The sequence below is a fragment of the Opisthocomus hoazin genome, chromosome 18 (assembly GCF_030867145.1).
Source record: "Opisthocomus hoazin isolate bOpiHoa1 chromosome 18, bOpiHoa1.hap1, whole genome shotgun sequence".
Classification (NCBI taxonomy): domain Eukaryota; kingdom Metazoa; phylum Chordata; class Aves; order Opisthocomiformes; family Opisthocomidae; genus Opisthocomus; species Opisthocomus hoazin.
Window position 1 is genome coordinate 10,383,825 of NC_134431.1, and position 17,635 is coordinate 10,401,459.

At 45.7% G+C, this 17,635-nt stretch overlaps 1 protein-coding gene across 1 annotated transcript in view; it reads left to right on the top strand.

The window, feature by feature from the left end:
• Positions 1–8,730: 8,730 nt before the first annotated feature.
• Positions 8,731–17,635, top strand: part of SLC9A8 (solute carrier family 9 member A8) — a 31,668-nt gene continuing 22,763 nt past the window's right edge. Inside the window, exons 1-3 of the mRNA XM_075438565.1 lie at positions 8,731–8,833; positions 9,255–9,433; positions 14,112–14,192. Of these exons, the coding sequence (XP_075294680.1) occupies positions 8,826–8,833; positions 9,255–9,433; positions 14,112–14,192 (268 nt within the window). The 5' untranslated portion in view covers positions 8,731–8,825. The remainder of the gene's footprint in view (positions 8,834–9,254; positions 9,434–14,111; positions 14,193–17,635) is intronic.

Here is a 17,635-nt window from a genome sequence, read left to right on the forward strand (position 1 = left end):
CACTCTATTTATCAGAGTTGTCACAGAGTTTCGTTAATTCCCACTGGCAGAAGGGCTTGCAGAATAGTCTGTGACAAAGAAGGAGGAAGAACTTTTAATTTATATGCCAACAAGAATGTAATCCAGCAAATACCTAAATGCTGCCCGCAACAAAAACCTATTCAGCATTAAAAACCCCAGCGGAGGGGCAGGCAGTGAAGGACTGCTGGCGGAGGGAGGAAAGCAGGGGACAGGCAAGGCCAAGCTTCCTGCAGCTGGTATTCGGGTTTCACCTCCCGGGTGATGAATGGCTTCTGTCCAGGAAGCAGCTGCTGCCTGGGGCAAAGGCGAAGGACACAACACACACGGTCCTCGCAGTGCATGGACCCATGTCCAAGGAGGCTGGTGGCAGCCAGGTCCTGAACAGAAAAGGAGGTGGCTCTGCTCACAACCCGATGCAAACAGGGGACTGGCTGCTACAGGAAGCTGCAGATACTATAAGTTTCCATGATTTCAACACTCTGAAGAGTAGCTGGAGAGGCTATCAGGTGCAGGACTGCATCTACTTGCCCTGCTCTTTGTCTCTCGAGATGTCTCCTTACAGCCTCTGCTGGCTTTTTTGTAGCGGAAGAATCACAGAATTACACAGAGTCACAGAGTGGTAGGGGTTGGAAGGGACCTCTGGGGATCATCCAGTCCAATCACCCTGCAAAGCAGGGTCACCCAGAGCTGGCTGCAGAGGACCGCATCCAGGCAGGTCTTGAATATCTCCAGAGAAGGAGATGCCACAACCCATCTGGGCAGCCTGTGCCAGTGCGTCGTCACCCTCAGAGTGAAGAAGTTCTCCCTCATGTTCAGCTGAAACTTCCTACACTTCACTTTGTGCCCGTTACCCCTTGTCCTGTCACTGGGCACCACTGAAAAGAGTTTGACTCCGTCCTCCTGACACCCACCCTGCAGATATTTATAAGCATCTGTAAGGTCCCCTCGCAGCCTTCTCTTCTTCAGGCTGAACAAGCCCAACTCCCTCAGCCTTTCCTCACAGGAGAGATGCTCCAGTCCCCTCATCATCCTCGTAGCCCTCCGCTGGACTCTCTCCAGTAGCTCCTCGTCTTTCTTGAACTGGGGAGCCCAGAACTGGACACAGTACTGCAGATGGGGCCTCACCAGGGCAGAGTAGAGGGGGAGGAGAACCTCCCTCGATCTGCTGGCCACGCTCCTCCTAATGCACCCCAGGATCCCATTGGCCTTCTTGGCAGCCAGGGCACGCTCCTGGCTCATGGCCAACTTGTCACCCACCAGCACTCCCAGGTCTCTCTCTGCAGAGCTGCTCTCCAGCAGGTCCACCCCAAGCCCGTACTGGTGCATTGGGTTGTTCCTCCCCAGGTGCAGGACCCTGCACTTGTCCTTGTTGAACTTCATCAGGTTCCTCTGTGCCCAACTTTCCAGCCTGTCCAGGTCTCACTGAATGGCAGCACAGCTTTCCAGTGTATCATCAGCCACTGCTCCCAGCTTTGTGTCATCAGCAAACTTGCTTAGGGTACACTCTGTCCCTTCATCCAGGTCATTGATGAATAAGTTAAAGACTGGCCCAGTACTGACCCCTGGGGAACTCCACTAGTTACAGGCCTCCAACCAGACTCTGCATCACTGATCACAACACTCTGAGCTCTGCCATTCAGCCAGTTCTCAATCCACCTCACCGTCCGCTCATCTAACCTACACTTCCCGAGCTTCCCTAGGAGGATATTATGGGAGACAGTGTCAAAAGCCATGCTGAAGTTGAGGTAGACAACATCCACTGCTCTCCCCTTGTCTTCCCAGCTCACCCATTGACTTGCTGTCAGTGTCAGGGCTATTTATCCAGCCACTCTGTGCCTCAGTCTGTAAAACAGCAACTGCCTCCTGCCGAAGCCTGTCACTAAGCATAACCTGTTCACACTGCGAGAGTCACATCTTCCGACAGAAGGCCCATCACACACTGCTGCGAGACCAGACTTGGATGAGTCACGGCGCACAAGCACCGCACCAGCTCTGAAACACATGAAATGCCTGAGTTCACAAAGCAAAAAATTCACTGCTTAAAAGTAAAACCAAAGGAGGACAATCCGTCTCTGTCCTGGCTCTGGGGCAGCACCCTCTGCCCCCACTTGACAGTGTTCGAACCATTCACCCAGCAGAGCCTGACTGTTGGGAAGCCAGAAAGCTCTGTGGGTGGGGACTGTCCTCTGTGCCTGCCTACCAGGCAGAGCGGCTGTTGGTGCGTGGCAGAGCACATGCCAGCATGAACAAACATCCAGTGCCAAAAATGAGGAAATGAGGTTGGGGTCAGGAGGGCTGCATTTCCCTGAGGGCAAACAGGGCTGGAGAAGTCAGCTGTCGCTTCTCAACAAGGTACCCCTCACCCTGTCCGCAGCTCCAAGGCAAGGGAGGAGTTCAGTGTCCTCAGCCCCTGTATTCAGCCACTTGACTGTCAGTGCCAGCAGGTGACATGGCAGTGTCTTTGGGAATATTCCCTCCTGCTGCCCTTTGGGTCCCTGTTCCCAAGGGCTGATGCCATTTGCTTGCGTTTCAGGCAGATCACAACCTCTGGCACCTGGCTACAGCAGTGCATCTTGCTGGGCACTGACTAGAGCCATGCGATGTGTTTCCTTTTCTCATTGCTTTCTCCTGGATAAACTCCAAATTTAGCATCTCAAAAACAGACAAAACATGAAATGAAAAGCAAACAAACCAAGCATCCAATAGTTTCAATCAACAAATATCAAAGCAACAGGAGAGACATTATCTGCTGAGAACTTGCGCCTGGAATTTGTCTCTCTCTCTGTTTATATTTATACATAGAAGTGTGTGTATATGTATGCACACAGGCATATGCCTACTGCGTATATCTAGAGAACAAGAGAATGAGATGCTACATGTTCTAAGACACATTAAGCAGACATAAAAACAAATTTATATAGTAAAGGGTTTAAAACAATTTTCAGCATTTCATCAGTCAGCCTAAGAGAATCCTTCCCATCTGCCCAAAAGCAATAAAGCAAGCAAATTACACAGCTGACGCTTTCCCTGCCTTCTTAGCAGCATGCTTAACCTTCGCCTGTATAATAAATAAATGTCCTGAGTTTGATAGCAAAAATCATTCATCCTTCCTTTTAAAGTACAGTCAGTTCTCTCTTTCTCAGTCTCGTACTGGAGTGCAGGAAAATTGAAGGAAGGGAGCAGGAGGAGAGGATCTTTTTGCACAGAGGTTGTTTTCAGGCCAATGCAGCTCCCCGGCATTCACATCCCAGCCCGCCAACATCTTCAGGAGCTGTGATGGAGCTGATCCTGGGTGATGATGAAGCCCCCTAAAAGACAGGTCTTTTGTAAGCATTAAGTACCCTGTTGTCACTTTGGTGCCATAGCCATAAGCATTTCCTCACACACAGCCTACAGATACATTTTAAGGCCACTGTTGATTTAGGTATTGTTGATACTGCTGATTTTCCCTGACATCTTTGAAATCCCAGGCTCATCTTGTTGTTTGGCCCACACCATATTCCATGCCAGAATCAGAATCTGGCTTCAGGTGAGCTTAGAGCTGAACCCCTCTCCGCACCCTGGGGAATATTTTACTTTTACTAGAAAGCCAAGCTATGAAGGTGATTGGAATATGTAAATACTCATAGGATATTTCTACAGTAAATCTAGGTGAAGCACTTCCACGTTCCCTACAACATCTGTCAGCCTCCTCCCACTACCTAACTACCCACTGCGGCAGGAGGAAGTTCAGTGCTTTCTATTATTTCAGAAAGACTTGAATCAAGGGTGACGGTTCAACCTGCCTGAGATCACAGTGTTTATAGATCATCTAAGAAGCTAACCCAGATCTCTCTAAGGCCAAAGACTGCCGTAACTTCTAAATCCACTCCCCAGAGTAAATCTGGCATGCCCTTGCTCTTTAGAGCCCACAGCCTCCAGTTGTAAGAGAGAACAAACTCCTGTGCCTGCAAATTAGTGCCCTCTCCTATGCTTCCAACACAAGGTTACAGCTGGTCACTTACTCATCTGTGCCTGCCCGCAGTGTTCCACACAGCTATCTATTTAGGCTGCTCTGTATAATTTAAGAATTAAAACTAAATACTGTGTTACCTACAGCCACATCATCTTAGATGAGCTTAAACAACTGTGAAATTCCTGAGATCTATTAAAAGCAACATTCAGCGCACACATTAATCAACAGATGCTCAGTAGCTGTGCATCAGAAATCCACAAGTGAGAAGCAGGCTGAAAGGCCTCCTGCCAAAACGATGACTTTCTGTTGCAACCAAGTCATTGAAAAACCATCTGTACAGTGATGCTAGACGGGTGTTTGGTTCAGTCGCCATCTCAGTGGCAGTAAGTCCGACTTACCCCTGCTCGGCGGCAACAACAGGTCAAACAAGCAGTGGCATTTCCTGCTGATGAGTCAGAGGTGAGGCATGAAAATCGCCATCTCTTCGTACAGAACATTTCAGACGTTATAATTTGTTATCACCTGTGGTTACTTCACCCACAGCATGCTGCTCTGTGGGATGACATTTCATTTCAGCGGAAATGTGAAAATTCACCGTAGCTGACCAATACCTATACCTGCGGCTTCCCATTCTCACACACTTGCTTGACCCAGCGGCCCTCGATCCGTCCAGCTGCCCTGAGGCTCCCCCTTCCTACAGGGGTCCCTGGGATCCTTGTCCTCCTTCTACTTCTTCTCTTTTTCTTTATTTCCCTTCAGATCCTGGCTTTTGCGAGGTTCAGATGTGGCTCTGTGTTTCTCTAGGTTCCCAGCTCTCTATTTTCCTGTCTCAATCCTCCTTCCTTCCACATCCCTTCCTGAACCCTTCCCATGGCCCCAAAACCTATCTGTGGTTCCCCTTTGGCCAGGGCCAACAGGCACAGTGAGGAGAAGGTCAGCTCACATCTTGAAGAGTTACATTTGCTGTCATCCTTTTTCTACATCAATCTCTCATGATTAAAAGCACATGACAGCTACAAGGCCAGTAAAACAAAACAAGCGTGGAGTTTCCTGATCATGCCAGTTGAAAGATTTAAGGAGCAAAACCAACCAAAAAAATGAGGCTGAGGCCAAGGCCAAGACCAAAACCAAAAAACCCCAAAACAAAATAAAAGCAAAGAAAAAGCAAAGATAAAGGAAAACAGCTAAAATTTCTGGCCTTCGTTCTTAGGCCAGATGGCCTGCTCTTCACGCCAAGCAAAACTCAAGTGACGAGGAAAGATACTTTAAGATTTTCTTTATTCTGCATCAGCCTGGTACAGGATTGAACATCGCTCTGGTGACAACTGCAAGAGTCCACTGCAACAGGTGAAGATTACACTGGACCCTAGCCATGCCCTGTTCCCTGACCAACACTGCCGCAACGGCTCTACATCTTCCACCACTTGCTGATTTGCTTTTAAGAAACTTTGCCCTTGCAGATGGATGCAGCTACTCCTTTTAATTCCGAGCAGCATAGGCACAGGTATACGATACGGAGGAAGGGGGTTACCGGGAGGGGCACCAAGACCTGTCAGAGCTGCACAACGAAAGAGGCACCAGTTATGAAGTGCAACAAGAAGGCTTCCAGCTGCACAACATGGAAAAAGTGCTTCTCCCTGAGAGTGGTGCAGCACGGGGATGGGTCTCACAGAAGAGCTGGGGACTCCTCATCCTTAGAGGTTTTCAAAATTTCTCTGGACAAGGCCCTGAATAACCTTCTCTAACTTTGAAGTTGGCCCTGTGTTGGGCAGGAGGTTGGACCAGAGCTTTCCACAGGTGCCTTTCAATGGCATTTTCTCTGATTTCTAGGTGGGCAGGATAAGGACCAGGCAAGGAGGACTGGGCTGCAGAGCAAGGGAGCTTCTTCCTGCCATGGGACCCAGAGCATGAGCTGTTCTGCATGGAGGTGAGATGCATACGGCCCCCACTGTCCTTCTCTGCCACATTTCCAGACGTTCTCCCTCAATCCCTTTTCAATTTAACTTCTTGCATTTTCACAGGGCTTCCCAGAAAAGCAAAATTAAAACACAAAAAGTTATTATGAGCTAAAAATACGCAAATTTGCAGAAGACCAATTCCTTTCTAGAGATGTTTCTCAAGGGAAACACTGATAGCTCCAGCTCTGGAGTCCCCAGTACAGGAAAAACATGGACCTGTTGGAGCGGGGCCAGAGGAGGCCACAACAATGATCAGAGGGCTGGAACACCTCTGCTGTGAGGAAAGGCTGAGAAAGTTGGGGCTGTTCAGTCTGGAGAAGAGAAGGCTCCAGGGAGACCTTATTGCGGCCTTTCAGTACTTAAAGTGGGCCTACAGGAAAGATGGGGAAAATGTTTTTAGCAAGTCCTGTTGTGACAGGGCAAGGAGTAATGGTTTTAAACCAAGGAAGGGTAGAGTTAGGCTAGATATAAGGAAGATATTTTTTACAATGAGGGTGATGAAACACTGGAATGGGTTGCCCAGAGAAGTAGTGGAGGCCCCATCCCTGGAAACTTTCAAGACCAGGTTGGATGGGGCTCTGAGCAACCTGGTCTAGTTGAAGATGTCCCTGCTTATTGCAGGGGCAGCTGGGCTAGATGACCTCCAAAGATGACGTCCAACCCAAAGCATTCTATGATTCTACGAGAATTCACCTTTTAGTGACCAGCTACTTCAGCCATCTAGTGACTTGCACTGGTCTCTGTTCATACTGATGTAACCCTCCACAACTCTATGGTGCTTTGACACAGCACATTTGGAGCACATCACAAGTACAGAAATTGGCCAAGGCTTGGCAAACTTTGAATTTTAATTTTTGCACAAAAAAGGAAGACAGCATGCACAAGGAAATTTCCCGTGTTTCATCAGTTTGTGTGACACATTCTGGATCAAACTTCATTATTTATGGATGAAGTGTTGTTCACAATCTCTGCTAGAGAGCATTGTGAAAACGGAGATCAAAGAGAAGAAGCACCTGAGCTTCAGATGCGCTGGAGGCTCACAGTCCCACCAGTTTCCAAATGGAGTGAGATGTGCACTTCAACTCTGGAAATCGGCTTGCACCACCCTGCCAAGTGCCGTCCTCATTTTGCACTGGCACCTGTGAGCTTTCAGTGTGCCACAACACATGTGCCTAAGCTGAAGTCATGTGCTCTAAACTGTCCCACACACAACTGGGATGGAGAGAATGAGTTAAAGCAGATGGGGATTAGCAAACTGCAGATTGTCGGAAATTAGCCAGTGTGGAAAAAAAATTTGGTTATAACTGTCAGAAGACATCTAAGTAGGTCACCACAAAACCACATCAGAATATGAGAGCCAAGACGGAGGTGTGGGTTCAGTCTCACTACAGGAAACCAGACATTCTCCAGCTCCATCCCGCCTGTGACATAAAGAGAAAAACAGCTGCTGTGCGAATCTCGCTGTTTTTTAAAGCTCACGCATATTCGTACCTATTTGAATGGCTTTCATTTTCATGTAAATGGCTCACAAGAGTGTCCGTGTGTCTGTGCCATGAATCTACAACTTTGATTAAAGTGCACAGCTGATATGCTAGAGGACCTTCGAAACGACCTGAGGCATACAAACCAGTATGTCTGTTTTACAACCCCCTTTTTTTCCCTGAGGAAGTCGGACCAGAAGTGAAGAGAAATGCATGTGATGCTGTTACTCTGTTTGTTTCCATAGTGCCTGTCACGCCAGCATCTCAGACTTTCACAGACTGGATGTAGACATGTCCACGACTGGCTTTGTAAGCTGGGAGCTGCTAATTAGCCCCGTTTTCCAGGTAAGAACTGGTGCGCAGCAGAGCTTAGAGACCCAAGTCACAGCAGCAGCCTGCGCCAGAGGAGGGCATTTGAAACTCACACCAGGTAAGGCTGACAACAGGATGATATTTTAATTCAAGAGCATTTTGACACTGATTTTGAGGCAGTGGCTTTCTGATTCAGCTTGATGGTAACTGGATAAACGCCTGTTTGACGCTTCCGTTTTGCTGTAAGGGTAGGTTCTCAGTCTGTGGTTGGGCAGTGAACGCTGGCCACAGATCAGCCGTGCACTCACCCAGGTCTGCTCAGCGGGCAGGAAAGGGTTAAGCGGGCTGCAGGCTGAACATGTCGTTTAAAAAGTCGGGATCCATTTCCTGCTTCTAGGCAGCACAGAGTATTTTGATGTGATGCTTCATTACACTTCTGCAGTCATTATATCCAGGTTTCCAGCACACCCTCTGAAACAATAACCCCGTGCTACCATGACCTCCGTCTCCACTTAAGCACAAGGGGTTACTTACGAGCTTGGGCGATGGCAGTTGAGGGAACAGAAGCCACCAGGCTATGACAGTTGAGGGACAAGGAGCTGCTGGGCAGTGGCAGCTGAGAGACGTGGTGCCAGGCAGCGAAGGCTGAGGGACACGGAGCTGCTGGGTGATGCCGGCTGAGGGACGTGGCGCCAGGCAGCAGTGGCTGAGGGACACGGAGCCGCCGGGTGACGGCGGCTGCCGGACACGGAGCCGCTGCAGGCCTGTCCCCAGCGTAAACCGCCGCGCGGGCCCCGCGAGCTGGGTGACGTCACACCACAGCACGAGGGCATGACGACGCGGCATCGCCCCGCAACAGCAAGCGCAGCGCGCCCGCTCTCACGTGACCACCCTCCCTGTCACGCGCCCGCCGGAAGGATGGCGGCAGCCGGCAGCCGCCCTGCACGCATGCGCGTTGCTGCCCCCGCGTCCCTCTGCGGTCCGATCATAGAGATTAGGGGCGAGCTCGCTAGAGCGCCGCCCCGGAGTCCCGGAAGTGGCTGCGTGCAGGGCGGCCCCGCGGGAGCGCGGTGGGGGTTTAAGCCGGAGGCCGGCAAGATGGCGGAGTGAGTGTGGCGGCGGTCGGGCCGCGCCGCGCCGCGGGCGGCGGGAGGGGTCGGCCCGCTCCCCTGGGCCCTGCTGGCGGGAAGGCGTCCCCTCCGGGGCGGGGCCTCGCCGCCGTCTGCCCGGCGGGGGTGCCTTTCCCCTCAGCAGGGGCTTGCGGGGCGGCGGGGGCCGCGTCCCCAGCCCCTCGGTGCCGGCCCCTCCGCGTGGTTCCCGGGGCTGCGGGGCGGCTCGCCCGGCCGGGCTGGGCCATGCCGTGCCCACCCCTGGGCGGAGGGGTTCCGGGAGCGGCCTTAGCGTGTTGGTCACCAGTACAGATTCAGTGTGGTCTGGGGTTGCTTCGTGCGTGCATGTCCTTAGCAGGCTGGGTCTGTGTCGTGCCGCTCCCATCCCCTGTAACCACATGTTGTATCATCCCGGCAGGTCCGCAAATGCCACCCACGAGTTCATCAACGTCACCCTCCACGCTACGCTGGCTGCTACTACCAAGCTGGTGGTACCCACACCTGCTAAACCTATCCTGCCAGTTCAGACTGGAGTCCAGGCACAGCAAGAGGAGCAATCTAGTGGCATGACCATTTTTTTTAGTCTTCTTGTTTTAGGTGAATGATGAACTGAAAGTCTTAATTTCTGTTAATTGTGCTGTGTATCTGAGGACATAGGCCAGCTTTCAAAATGATAGCACTTTATTTCTCTTCTGGTTTTCTGTCTATAAAGTAGTATATTGTACAGGCACAGTTGGGTATGTAACTGCCTGAACATCCCAAATCTGTGGAAAGCTGAGGACCATTGCAAACCTTGTCACCGTGGTCTCAGAGTGCAAACATGTTTAATGGGCTTTGCCTTCTTTATCAAGCACATGGCATGTGTTCCTGTGTGAAGAACGCACTGTCAGAATATGCCATGGTGCTTGCAGCTGTCTTTGAGGACAGTGTGTTAGAGATGCCAGTTTAAGTACTTCTAGCACTTCTGGACAGCCCTCAGATATTTTGTTCTGTTAGCCAGTAGCCGGCAGTCAGATTTACATGCACAAGTGCTAAAATTCAGTATCTGTTTTTCTGGCTCTCCTTACGTTCTTACATTCCTACAAGAGTGCAATAATAACATGCAGATTTCCATAATTATATTAACATTGTTGTCCCTATATAGGCGTTTTGAATGGCAGATGTACGCCCAACTTATGGAAAAGTCTGGGCTGTTATCTTTCGTCAGTAGAATACAGTTATCTCTCTTTATCTGCTAAGAACAATGCTGTAGTCAAAACTGTAAGAATAACAAAACTTTCATGGAGGGTGAAGGGTTTGTTTATTTTCCTTTGGGTGTTTGTGTGCTTTAATCCTCCAAAGCAAGCTACACTGAGAGACTTTTTGGTGACAGGTTAGTCACCTAGTCTATAGTCTAGGTTACTTTTTCCAGTAGCAAAAGGAGAAAATGATAGGTGTTGAGTTGACAGCAATGCAGAAAGTTCTGCAAATCATTTGGGCTTAAAAAAAAAAAATTGTCTCCTATAAATAACTGCTATTAAGTGCAGCACAAAGTAGAAGGCTTCTCCGTATTTCTGAAGTATCTATTCATCCTTAAAGAGGGTTAATGTTTTCCCAGGGGTCAATGATGTATTAGAATTTGAACAGAAACAAAAGCAAGACGAAAGCAAAATGCAGTAGATCAGAAGTCTTCTAAGATTAAAATAAAATTTCTGAATATGTGTGTCTCATGGATTTTAAAAGGGCCTTTCATGGTAAAATTGTATTCCTAGAACTTAAGAACAGACTAGGATTTTTTTTTGCTGACTTCCAGCCTGTTTATGCCAGTCTGATAACTTAATGGGCCTTAAAAGCATCGCCCCCAGGACAGGGGAGTTCCCTGAACAAAGTAAAGCCAGTATAAAAGCTTATTGTTCATAGTTATTCCCATTCATAATCTCTGATTTTAGAGTGTAGGAAGGGTGAAAGTGAATGTGTGTGCCATACTTTGGATGTTGCAAGCTGTAAAATGGCCTTTAAAATGTTCTAAACTGGAATAGACCCAGAAGCAGATCCATTCTGAGCTGTGCTGTGTCAAAGCCAAGCCCCAAATTTAAAATGCCTGAGGTAGCACGGGTTAGTCTCTGACCCCAGATTTCTGTAGCTTGTTTATCCGTTCAAACTTTCAAATTTGCTTTCAAAGTTCTACCTCTGTTCTGCCATGTTCACGTGATGCAGGAATTCCCTTCTGTTGTGTTATGTGCTTTTACTGTGCTCTTCCTTAAGGGGACACTCAAATGTTGTTTTAGCTGGTCCAGAACACTGCTTTTTCCAGCCTCTTGCCTGATTGTTACACTTCTGATCTGTGCAAGTGCCTGGAGCAGACAGTACACTGCCAGATACAAACTGTGCAGTCTTGCACAAGGAATGGGTGACCAACAGCTAAAGAATATACCAGGCTGCCATTATATTTATGGTGGTGGGAGTTAATTCTTAGACTATGGTTGCTTTTTTGTATTATTGCCAAAGCAGAGTAGTCAAAAGCTGGTAGAAAGGAGCTGGTGATTAGATCTGCTAAATAGAAAGCATGGTTGTGCTTGCATTGGAGTTTGCTGTAAATCCATAATATCTGGATGCCTTTATGGTTCTATCCCAAAGAACAGTATAGAATGCTTTTAACATAGTAGTACTAGATGTCTTTACTGGATGCATGTTATTCATGTTTAACAGGTAGGAAATTTATACGAAACTCAGTAATAGTGATTGACAGGTGAATAAAAACTTTGGGATACATGATGAAGCTATTGCTCCTATAGTCTGTTTGGCAGTTGGCAGCCAAGTGTCTTGAGTTGCTTGTTAGTCAGCTTCTGAACTGCTGCAGTTTCAAGTACAGCATTTTAAAGTAAACACCAGTTGGAGGGTGCATTAGAGCATTGTACTGTAAACTCAGGTGTTTTGAGAACTGTTTGACTGACATCATAAAGATTGGTGGAGTGGAAGTGGGGTAAATATGTGGGGAAGGGAGCCCTAACGATCTTTATGAATGCAGCCATCCCTGCTCATCACTCCAAACCCACAGCTTTGGTTCTGAGCACATTACATGCCAGTAATTGAGCAAATATTACTGTTTTTCATTTGTCTTTGCTCAGTTCTTAAGCCCATCCATCTATTCACATGCACATCAATGAAATGCTCACCAAGTTGTGTATGAACTAGGTGCACAAGATAACAAGTGGGAGAATGCAGGCGTCAGTGTGATACCCATTCCTTAGCACCGTATTGGAGAGTAGGGCGATGAAAAGTGATGTTTGTATTTATGAGGTTTGTACTTCTTTTTTGTGACACTGTATAGTAAATGCAGATCATGTTGCAGACCCCAGTAGTTCACAGGTGGTGTGATCCAGCAAGCATGCAGTGCTCAGAACTACTTGTGCACCATTTTGCACCTTTTCAGGCTGTAAATTGAAAGTGCTCTTCTGAACCATCTGCGAGTGGCTGTTTGGTTGTTAGTTAGTTGGAAGGAGCTGTTATACCAAATCACTAAGAGCAGTTCCTAGAAGCTAGTTCGTTCCCAAGTTCAAAATCTGTGCTGTGGTAGTGTGGCCTGGCACTGTGCTGCCCACACTGAAATTGGGTGAGTCTCACAGACACTTACAAGGCAGAGAGTGAAGATTCCCATTGCAGTTAGGAGTAGGTTTGCCAAATACATAGTTTAAAACAGTCTCCACTGCGATTTACAGGCCACAATTTGATTCCAGTATATAAAATGCTATTGACGTTGCTTGAGCTTCAGTTGCTTTCTGACAAAACGCAAGCAGTAATACTGCTTATATCCCAGGCCACTGCAGAATGATTTTTTAGCAAATAGAGCGAAATACATCTACTGCAGACATGCAGGCAAGAGGTTGTTTTTTTCTCTGACCCTTCGTTGAGCTAAATTAAAATCGCAGAAGTATTGTGTGATTTTCAGTGCAGGGAGTATTCAAATCAACATAGCTAGGAATTTAATAATCCAGGATTACTTGATTCTTGTTGTTTTGATTCTTGGTTTTTGATTCTTTGGTTCTTGATTCTTGACGTTTTCTGTCTACAGTAGTTCTAAAAGAATCAAGTGATGTCTTCCAACCATATCCACAGATGGTACCCGGATCTGCCATAGATCCTGTGTAATTTGCCTTTGCTGTTGGCATAGAGGCTGTGATGGCATTTTCATATTACTGTAAGCTTGTTTTTGTTGTGAGACATAGACTTTCTCCCTACTGGGTGAAATACATTACTACAGTACAAAATTGAGTTTTTAAAAACAGTAAGTGAATTTGCATCAGATTAAAATTCTAATTTTTATTTTAACTTCAAGCCAAATCTAGCTGGTGGTGTTCTACACTGGTCCTTTCCTGTTACTGGTTTAACTTTTAGCAGTGCTCAGCAGTAAATGACTCTTGCTGATTTGGGGAAGAAGTTGGCTGATGCTTGTTATGAGAACCAGGACATTTCAACAGTTACCCATTCTGCAGCCTCATAGACCCGCTGAGTGGGAGTTACAGGTAATGTGGAGCCAGACTCTTCTGAGGTGCGCGAAAGAACGAGAAGCACCAGTCACAACCGGCAGCAAGGGAAATGTGGGTTGGAGAGAAGAAGAAAATTCTTCACCATGAGACTTAAGCACTGGAACTGGGGTCAAGAGGGGTTGTGACTTCTTTGTGTTCAGAGATTTTCAAACTTGACTGGACAAGGCCCTGGATAACCTTTGACTTTGCACTTAGCCCTGCTTCGACAGGATGTTGGACTGGATGACCTCAAGACATCCCTTCCAATGTATTTTTTCTGATTCTGTGATGATTTCATTTGGGTAAAGCCCATCTGCTCAGAGGGACTCATATGTGAAAGCTGTAGCTTTGAAATTTTAATTGAGGCCATGTGTACATGTATGTTTTATTTCAAATATATGAAATGTTTACCAGAAGCTTTATTAAAACAGTGTATTCTGTGTAACTGACATTTTTTACAGCTTCTGTTCAGAGAAGGTTTTCTTGTAAGCTGAATTAGGCTGTAGAAGTAATAATACTGGTATTTTTAGAAGATAATTTTAAGTCCTAGAATCTACCGTAGTTATTTTCAGTCATTCATATATCCATTTACGTACTTAAGTGAGAATTAGGTTTGAACTAAAATCTGGTTACTTGCATTAGTGGATTTCTGCTACATCATTAGGAGAAGTTTTGCTGCATATTTTGCTGTAGTATTTTAGACATACTACTTAAAAGTATGTTTTATTCTCTTCCAACACTTCTAAATCTTTTTTTTTTTCCCTTCACAGCTATCTGCATCATATTGGTGCATTTACTGATAAAATACCGACTTCATTTTTTACCAGAGAGTGTGGCTGTTGTTTCTTTAGGTGAGTAACTGTGACATTTTTATACTGAATTGTGTTAATTCAGTGACTCTCAGTAGTTGCTACTTGAAATAATGCTCTATAGTGTGGTAATCAGCACTAGAAAGATGCAACAAACTGGATGCAGTGAAGAAAACAACCAATTCATAGAATTCAATTCGTGGAAGAAATCAAGAAATGAGCACGTGTGCAGAGACTGGCCCAGTAAAATGACACATGTAGGCACTACAGGGATGTCACTACCTAACTACTGTGGCAGCTTCCTCTATTTTTGCATCTGTACTGTACGGCGTGATACTGTAGCACTCTGGCAGCAAGACTCTGGCCTTCCCTTTGAGGTCGTGCACATGTTTGTATTTATTTTGGTAGAATTAAGTCTGTATATGTGATTTTAATCTAGCTGGGGACTGTAATTGTATCCTGAAAACTTGCCTGGACTACCAGATACTTAACTATCCCTGTATTACCATGACAAGAGCTCTTCCTATGACTTCAGCTATAAGGATGCCAGCCTTAATGAAGATTAAGTGCTTACTTAATTTGAATTAAATTTGAAGTATTCCTAAGCTTGTAGTTTTATGTTAGTGTAATTTCATTTATTTGTATGCTGTTACTCCTAATTTATAAATGTGTAAATGAGGAGGAAATCAGGCCAAATACATTTATTATTTTCTGTACATACTGTCTACCATAATGTTAAGAGCCTCGTCTAACTAATGCCAGCAACACTTTTTCAGCTCTCTCTGTAACTTGTTTACAAGAATATGTGATATTTTTGCTTCTGTTACTAGTGACGCTTTCACTGACAGCCATTCTAAAAATACAACAAAAAGAGGAAGATGCTTAGCTATGATCCTAACGTAGCATGGAGGAGTGTAATACTTGTTGAGCTGGTAGATTTTTGACTTTCTTCTGGGCTTTGCTGGTACCTTCTTCTATTATATTTCTTAACTGTATTTTGACACATTTTCTTAATGGGAGGAAGTAAGCTTTCTGGTGCTTGTCAGTACCTTGTGCTTTCTGGAAAACAGGGATCTTCTTGCATCTTGGGTGCTAGATTGTGAAAATCTTTGAGCTGTTACTCAGCAGAAAGAAAAGCATTTCTTCCTGCAGGCATGACTCCCTGAATTTTTAAATAACTTTCTTTGGTGCAGACCACATCACATTACTAGCATAGCAAAAGGTATTGAAGCTTAAAGAGGCATTCACTTGCAAAGCCCTGTTTGAGTTTCGATATTTCTGTGCAGCTGCAAAACAAGTAGAGCTGTAAGAAATCTCTCGTAGTGCTGGTATGGATTTCCTGGGTATTGCACGCACACCTCGTCTTTGTAGGAGCAGCATCCATCAGACTTCTGTGCATTTATGCTTCTGTCTACCACAGTGTGACATAGAAAGATCAGAGCAGCTGCAGATCATCCTGACTTACTTTGTCATCCCCATAGAAAACATGCAGTGTTTGATTCACTATTGACACACATCTCTTTCCTACCCTGCTTTCATTGTTGCCATGGACAGGTGAGATGTCTTGTGTATCATCCAGTGTCTTGAGAGGTTTGAAAAGCACATTACTATCCCTTCAATATCCTTCCTCTTTGTACACAAAAATCCAGGTGAAAGGTGTTGGTGTGGACTTCTAATCAGGTTAGTTACCATTGTTATTAAAGATAATCTAAATTTAAGCATAATCCCAATTAAAAATGCAGCAGTATATTAATTGCTCTTACTGGCATAGTTTTGGATTTTCTTTACCGTCATTCCTTGTATTCTGCCCCAAGCCGACTACTGGGCAGTGCTGAGCTGAGGTGTTAGGCAAGCTTGCGTCACTGCTCCTGCTGAGCTTTGCAGAGAGCAGCAGAGGCACAGGCATTCTTCTCTCTCCGTTTCTTGTTCTTGGCATCTCAGCATCAGGACAAGGATTTTGGCTGTGCTGGTGTGTTCTGCGCTCCTGTCAGTCACAACAAAACCTTGTTCATGAAATGGTAAATTTTCATGCTAGGGCTGTCACTGCTACTGAAGATGGGTAAGAAGGAGCAGCATTGCATCTCTTGTGTTTTCACACAGAGGACATATAGGAAGCTTGCACAGTTGTGGTGTGGACCACAGCATAGCTGTAGTCTGTCTCCCAAACCAGACAAGATGATCCCAGCAAATGCAATTCCACCAAGTCAAGAGAATGTTATACCCAGAAGCAATCCAGCTAACAGATGTCCTGTGTCACTTAAGGCTTATTTATTTAGTTTATTGAGTCAGTCGTATTTAAACTGCTGTCAGCTCTGTTGACAGGACACGGCATCTGTATAATCGTTGGCATTGCCAGCTAATTGCTGGTCAGTGAACCTCTGTTACTGGTAATGATCTATGCAGCTGCAAGAGCACAGTTTGAGTTTCAAGTATCCAGTTTGACTAGCAGTGCCAGAAGTGAGGTGTGTCCGGCTTTGAGTTGTGAATTAAGCAAATGTTCTCAGGCAGTTATTGAAGGCTAATAAAAATGGCATCAGAGAATATGAGTATGATTTTTACAACTGCTTTTCCTCCTGTTGTTTAAGCTGCTCAGAACCTTCTGTTTTAAGATTTCTAGGGCATGTTACTCTCCTGGTGGACAGGGTGGGAGTGCATTCTCTAAGGCTGGATTTTGATTTTTGTCCGTAAACGTTACTGGTATTTTATGGGTAAAAATAGTTGCCAGAAAAGTTTTTGTCTTTGATTTGTTACTGACTTTTAACACGTTATCAGGAAAAATAAAGGTTGGTTGTAATAAGAAAATTCCTATAACATTTTCAAAAGAATGAGGCTTAGATTAACTCTTACAGACTTAGCTTTTGAATTAGCCTCTTGACGAAACTGATCTACTTGATTTAACAGATGGAACCAGTTGAACAAAAACTGTGTTCAGTTATCTAGTAATAAAAGAAGAGTAGTTTGTAAAGGTGTGGGGCACAGGTTTTAAAACCAGCGTCAAAGTTTGATTCTGTTAAACCCTCTTGGTGATACATTATTTTGTGCAGCTCTCTTTCAGGACTTGGCTTAGCATAATCTTAGTTTAGTAGTACTGTTGTGTGTAATGTGCAGCTAGAAGTAATTTGTGCTATATAAAGGTGTAAGCTGTACGATTCAGCCTCATCCTTTACTAACCTACTTAACCTCTGCTATTGCCTTACATTATTAATATTGTTGCTCATTTAACTTTTTATATCATGAAAGGACCTCCTTGTCTGTCTGTGACATTGTTGTTAGGGTTAGTTTGTGATTAGCTCTTCCATCTAAAAAAGAAATTGAGACCAGCCTTTTACTTAAGCCTCTTGAGCTCGTAGGGTAGGGATGCCCAGCTTGTAGCCCACAGGCCATGGGTGGCCTACTCGCAGGAGTCCAATTTCACAAAGTTGCCCTGGACTTCTTCCACTTCAGCAGAAGTGAGTTAAGGATTCTCGTTTCTTTTAAATCCCCTC